This window comes from Centruroides vittatus, unplaced genomic scaffold (assembly GCF_030686945.1).
Source record: "Centruroides vittatus isolate TY-2023 unplaced genomic scaffold, ASM3068694v2 contig_962, whole genome shotgun sequence".
NCBI lineage: Eukaryota > Metazoa > Arthropoda > Arachnida > Scorpiones > Buthidae > Centruroides > Centruroides vittatus.
Genome location: NW_027122638.1, coordinates 1,277,746 through 1,284,294, shown reverse-complemented (window position 1 = coordinate 1,284,294; position 6,549 = coordinate 1,277,746). Strand labels below are relative to the sequence as shown.

General features: G+C 32.2%; 1 protein-coding gene across 1 annotated transcript; it reads left to right on the top strand.

Moving 5' to 3' along the window:
• Positions 1 to 1,315: 1,315 nt before the first annotated feature.
• On the top strand, positions 1,316 to 5,961 carry LOC136985362 (P-selectin-like). The gene is made up of 5 exons (XM_067282633.1): positions 1,316 to 1,439; positions 1,824 to 1,982; positions 3,626 to 3,784; positions 5,592 to 5,762; positions 5,850 to 5,961. Exons 1-5 carry the CDS (start codon positions 1,358 to 1,360, stop codon positions 5,888 to 5,890), a joined length of 612 nt encoding a protein of 203 aa, XP_067138734.1. The 5' UTR covers positions 1,316 to 1,357; the 3' UTR covers positions 5,891 to 5,961.
• The last annotated feature ends 588 nt before the right edge of the window (positions 5,962 to 6,549 follow it).

Genomic DNA, 6,549 nt, shown 5'->3' with positions numbered 1-6,549 from the left:
GTATGACGAACGTTTCTAGTGCGTTGATGTGTTGAGTTCAGATTCGATCCGTAGAAATTTTTCCTTAAAGATTCATAAAAATAATATATTTTTATTAAATAAATAAAAGTATATTAATTTTTATACAACTGTATATTGCTTCTACGACATCGCATTAAATTATTGAAATATAATATAATGTATCTCGGTTCGAATTTATTAGAGTAAATTGAAATTTTTAGCAGTAGATAGACCTACGATATGTTTTGAGTGAAAAAGAATCCTGCTTCACTTAATATTTTCAGCTTTACAGGCATTTAATACGCCTTTTTCGTGTTCATTACAGGTTTGACTATGCCCACAATGGAAAGGCTCGGTAGTAGATTGGTCCGACATATCCATTTATGAAAATTTAAAACTTTTTTCGTTTTTTGGGTCTTTTCACCTTGTAAGCACTAAGCGCGCCTTTTTTTTTAATTCTATCGTGGGTTTGGCTAGGTTTACGATGGGGGAAACCAGTGGTGAGGGATCTCCCGTGAAAAATTCTCGAAATTTTTCGCCCGCCTGAATTCGATCCTGGATCCCAAGAGCAGAGCGGTAGACTGATACTTGAATCGACATAAGACATTCGGCCGTCAAAATTTCTACAATACAAAATCGAACTTAGATTTCTTAAAGAGACAAGTTAACGTCTCTACCCTCTCGATAATCCGGTCGTCAAAGTATTTAGTTTTTAGCTCTTTCCTTCTTGTGAGCACTAAGAGTTTAAGAACCTTTTTATTAGCAAACTTATTATGAGTTCGGCCAGGCGCACAATGGAACTGTCGAGTGGTGAGGAACGGGGCCTGACGTATAAGGATGGACTACACTCGAAAATTTCTCGTGTTTTTCGACTCGTCCGATTCGGATGAAAGTTCAGATATCCTAGCCACTAGAACGATAACGGATGGCCCAGAGGGTTAAGATACCCAGTCTACTACACTGTAGTTGATCGAATCCGGGACCGGTTGAAAAAACTCCCAGAAATTTTCCGGGGATGGTCTTTCCATACATGTCAGACATCATCCTTCACTAACTCTCGCTCCATTCTGGGCCTGGCCTATAACGGGAACCTCTTAGTGCTCACAGTGGAAAGAGTTTTAAAAGATTGGCCAGTAAGAAAATATTTCATAATTAAAGACTAGGTGGCAGTAATATATTATGTTTAAAATAAAATTTGAATATGATCTTTTATATTCTATTCTATTTCATTAAAAATACGAATGTTTAAAAAACAATTGCATTTCTAATGGAAATTAATCTATTGAAGTATCGCATCATGCAGCCTAATATTCCATATGACATTTAACATGTTCTAATACCATTTGAAATATTTACAATGAATATATTCCATTTTTTCACACCAGTTACTTTATTATTGATAACTTGCAATTTAAGCAGATGCGAAGAATATTTTCAAAGTAAGTAAATTATAGTTTATATCTTAAATAATATGCTACAATATTGAATGATCAAAATCAGTGGCGTATGCAAGATTCTGAGAATATGGATGCTGCTCAAGGCATTGGTGAACCAAGTCACCTGCCACCTGCACATTTTCCACTTGCAATTAACTTAGAATTACTTTATTTACATAATCTCACCTAATTGAAGTCGTGCGATATGCGTTGTATTTATCTGTAAGTAAGAAAACTGATTGTTTTGGTATCAAAGATGCTGACTGCAGCACCATAAACACCACCTCCTGTATACGCCTCTGATAAAAATGTATTGTTTTGACCAACTCTATTTTATTTTAGAATTTACTTTAATGACGTTTTAACTAGAAATGTTCTCATTTTCAGGATGTCTAGATATGAAATCTGCTCCGTTAGACCATACTTATAAGAATAATACTTATTATACGATGAATAATGTCGAAAGAGAACATTTGACTATGAAAAGTATTCTTCAGTGGGGTCTCTGTATGGGATGGAGAAATTGGAAAATTGATAAAAAATTTGGTAAGTAAGCACACTTTTATATTTTATTTAGTAAATACCGGGTGGTTGCAATTAAGCAGTCCAAATGCAACCAAATCTGGTATGGTGGCATTTCAAGATATGCGGAAGACATATCTGCAACAAAAGAAAATTAGTACTAAAACTCATCACTATGGCACTTTTGAAGCTTTGGGTCATCCGTGTAAATTTTGTTTATGGCCATACTTAAAAGATTTGGTTTATTTGAGGACATATTGGGAATTTGGCAGCCTTGAACGATAGTATCATACTGCGCTTGAGAAGCATCATTGAAAATCAATCATCACTGAGAATCTTCAGGTTTTACATTTTCAGAATATGTTTAGGTTTAGAATAAACAAACGTTTTCAACTGCTATCAGAAGACATCATCAGGTTTGAAAACTCCAACATTACAATATTAGAACATGTGAGAGCGATTAGACAAAAGATAAACATTTAAACTGACGACCGGATGGCCGAGCGGTCAAGGTGACAGCCTATCGCTCTGGGGACCCGGGATCGAATCCGAACGGGTCGAATAATCCCCAGGAATTTTTCGGGGGACGGTCCGTTCGGATATGTCGGGCTTCGTCCCTCACCACCCGGTCGCTCCATTGTGGGCCTGGACGAACCCATAATGGACCTTCTAGAAAAGAGGCCCTCTTAGTGCCCACTGGGCGAAAAGAGTTTTAAAAAAAGAAAGAATATATTTAAAATAAATACACACGAAACACATTAACCATGAACAACAAACTGTTCTAACTAAATATACAAAGCAGTTCAGAAAGATTCCTAGTGACCCAATACGTTGGACTCCTTTCTCATCACTCGACCGCTCTCATTGTGGGCTTGAATGAACTCATGATGGGTGTAAAAACAGTGTCGTTTTAGTGATGGCCAGAGTGGTAAAACATCAGTTTGCCGTTTCAGAGACTCAGGACTAAATCTAGGTCCGCCATTCGATCCCGACCACCCATTTTTTATGAATGGCCTGTCCTAAATATGTCGGGTCCCGTCCTTCATCCTTCGGCTATCCCTCTTGTATGACTAACCGAGCCCGGTTAGACATACAAGGTTAGGATTAAAAGCACCCTTTCGGTATCCATAAGCTAAAAAAGTTTTTAAAAATTGTTTTCTTTGTTCGTGCAGGCGGAAAAAGTTAAATTTTTTTTAGAAAAATGTTATGCTTTGTAATTCTGTCAAGGAAAATGTATCTGCTGACTAAAATGCTTTAGTTAGAGTTCACAACTAGACGACGAGGATATAAAAATGTTTAATTTGGATTCAGTGGCGTAGCGTAGTGGGGGCGGTAGGGGCGGCCCGCCCCGGGCGGCACTTATAGGGGGCGGCAAAATTTCACAATAAATAATATCATCTTGTAAAAATACCTAAATAAGCGGGCGGCGAAATTTTCCTCCGCCCCGGGCGGCTGATACCCACGCTACGCCACTGTTTGGATTTAAAATTATAAAAAACTTGGGAAGCCATGATTTATTGAATAGAACAATCTTCATTCTCAATTACTCTTGCGTGTCTAGAATATTAGTTCATGATTTTCATCTAATGAAACGCGTAAAGGCAGATAGCATATTATCGATTATACTAATTTAAGTATTTTTTAAAATGTTTCGTAATTTATTTTAGGTTGTTCTAGTCCTGAATTACCAGAAAACACTATATTAGAATATCCATGTCAATGTAATTTTGGTGGCATGTGCAAAGTTAAGTGTAAACAAAATCTACATATTGAAGAATATATCTATTGTAATAACGATGGTACTTGGACCGAAATTCTCAGATGCCGTAAGTTTATTATTGATATTTAGTCTAATTTTGTGTTGCAAAACTTTCAAATTACAGCAGCTATACTGAGTTGAAGCTGTAGTTTTACTGAATGTTGTGAATATAAAAATTTCTCTAATTATTGAAAAAAACCATAATTCTGATACTGTTCAATACTTATCACTTTTTCTTTTTATTCAAGAATGTAAAAATACGAATGATTATAATATAAGTTTTATGTTTTTATTCTATAATTCGCTTACTGATCGATGCAGTAAATATAAGAGAGTGACAAATATATATTAGCCTGTAGTTTGAAGAAACAGCTAACATGACAGATATCGATGACAACGAGAATTAACAGCTCATATTGATGTTTTAATATAATAACGGAAAAGCGTCTTCTTTCAAGTTTGCATTTAAAAAAAAATTATTGTGTACAGTAAAAAGAAAAAAAACGTAATTAAAGTAGGATATATTACAGTAAAACATCGATTTAACGGACTAATTCGGGGGCGTTCGTTAAGGCCGAAATTTCATTATATAATGAAGGTTTTCTGAATATGTCCGTTAAAAAATTGACAAATCAGCTACTTTATTTGATTTTAATTATGTAGATACTTCTGGTAATTGAAATTACGTATGTATGAGAAGTTTTCTACGAGCAATTGTTCTCAATTTTGGTAATGTATTGCCCCTGTACATCATACTTCTCCTGTTAACAATAGTTATGCCGGTTATCTAACGCCGTTCCGGAGAAAATTTTTTGAATTAACGTGATTTTCTGTGCAAATAGAAGTTTCTATATGGTTAATCTGTGCCTCCTGCCTCTAAGCTTCCCATATTTGATCTCGACTTTCATCTGTCTAACTTCATTCTCGAGATTAACAACAGGCATTAGTGGGAATTCATGGGTCTGCAATTTTTGAAAATTACTGCTCAATTGTATTGTTTATGTACTCACTGTAGTTCTGAGACTGTAATAAACACGTAAACAATACGATTTAACTGTATTTAACTAAACCAATAGACAATGTTCTTAAAAAGAAAACAAAAACATAAAAAAACTTTTCTATTTATATTTTATACCTATTTCCAATGCTGAATTACTTTTCGTTTATAGGATTATTTTTGTTTCAGCTACATTTGAATTGTTTTCAGGAAATATTCTTAAAAACTTCTATTCATAATAATCTAAAATCTTTTCTCCATAAAACAGTAATAATAATAATAAATGTGAATTCTTTTTATAGCTTGATTATACATAGGTTTGAAAAAAATACTTCACAATCAATATTATATTATTACAGATGTAATTTTATTTCTAAATTATAAAAAGCAACAAACAAGTTGCTTGTATTAATTGCTTATTTCTAAATAAATTTATTTTTCAAAAATACTGTACTAGTATATAATATTTATAAACAAACAATGAGCAATTTGGATAATTTATAATCCATTTGTAATTATGTAGTAATTTTGGTAAACATAGTTATTAAGTTAGCTTCTTCATAACTTAAAATTGCCCTTTATTGAATATTTTATCTGTCATGTTCTCTATTCTACTCAAATTAGATGAAAGTTATTACATAATTAATATTAAGATATATATTTAGTCTCAAGTTATTTCTGAAGAAATTAACATAAACATTATATCTGAGCCATAAGAGAAAAATCTAAAAATTATAATTATTATTGCTTGAGTTTAAAAAATATAATTATAATCTTTAGGTTGATTAGTAAATTTAACTTTTCTGTATTTTAAATTATTAAATAATCTTTATGACTATTTTTAATTGTATATTAATCGTGTTTGCATTTATAACAGCAATATCGTGTCTTCGGCCAATTTTACCTCCAAACTTAGTCTTGATTCAACCCTGTAGTGTGGGAGTAGGTGAGACATGTAGGATAAAATGTGCTAAAGACTTTGTTCTAATTGGAAATGACACAATTCAATGTCTGAAAACTGGAAAATGGAGTAAAATTCCAAAATGTGGTATATCAGATAGTATATATTTCAATTTTCATATACATTACTATTACAATATTTTGATATATAATTTGTTATAAATTATTCTTCCAGTGCCATTGCTTAGACTTTCTACGGTGTTACCTCCAAATTAATCTGACTGTTACAAAGAAATTCTGATTGCAATTTAAGAAATTTCATTAAAGAAAAATAAATGTAATCTCCTATTAGTTATTTAGAATCACTTTATATATTTATGAAATATAAAATAGTATTCAATTTATATATAAGATAACAATACAATAACATTATTTCATCTTTAGAAGTAACTTGGAAGTATTTCAGTAATCCAAGAATAATATTTTCAAAACTCTTAAATAAAATATATCATCAGGATTGGACAGTGGTATGAAGCAGCTTGCATTTTTCCTAATAAACCCTTCTTAAAAGCACTGAATATTTAGCATAAAAGCAAAGGGCACAAAAGGTTATAAATTTTAAACGTACAACAGTATAACTTTTATTTCCATTAATGTACAATGGGGCAGCATTAGCAAAGCTTTCCTCCTTTTGTTTTTACACTAAATATTACAGTAACAATACTTTGGAAATTATAACTGAGAAAAATTACTTACCTCAATCATAAGTGTGCTTTCTAATGTTTCTTTAGTGTTAATATGATAATTCATCATTTTGTAAAAAAACGAGATCTTCATAAATTTCTTATAGGTATTTTTAATTCTAAAAACATAAATGTATTTGTTTATACTGCTTTGATTTTATAATATACAAACATATTACTATAAGCTGTATT

Bases quoted from the DNA above. Each gene is read 5' to 3' on its own strand.
- LOC136985362 (XM_067282633.1), top strand. From the start codon at position 1,358: ATGAATATATTCCATTTTTTCACACCAGTTACTTTATTATTGATAACT. The intron at 3,785-5,591 runs GTAAGTTTATTA...CATTTATAACAG, and splicing joins GACCGAAATTCTCAGATGCC to CAATATCGTGTCTTCGGCCA. The intron at 5,763-5,849 runs GTATATCAGATA...TTATTCTTCCAG, and splicing joins GAGTAAAATTCCAAAATGTG to TGCCATTGCTTAGACTTTCT.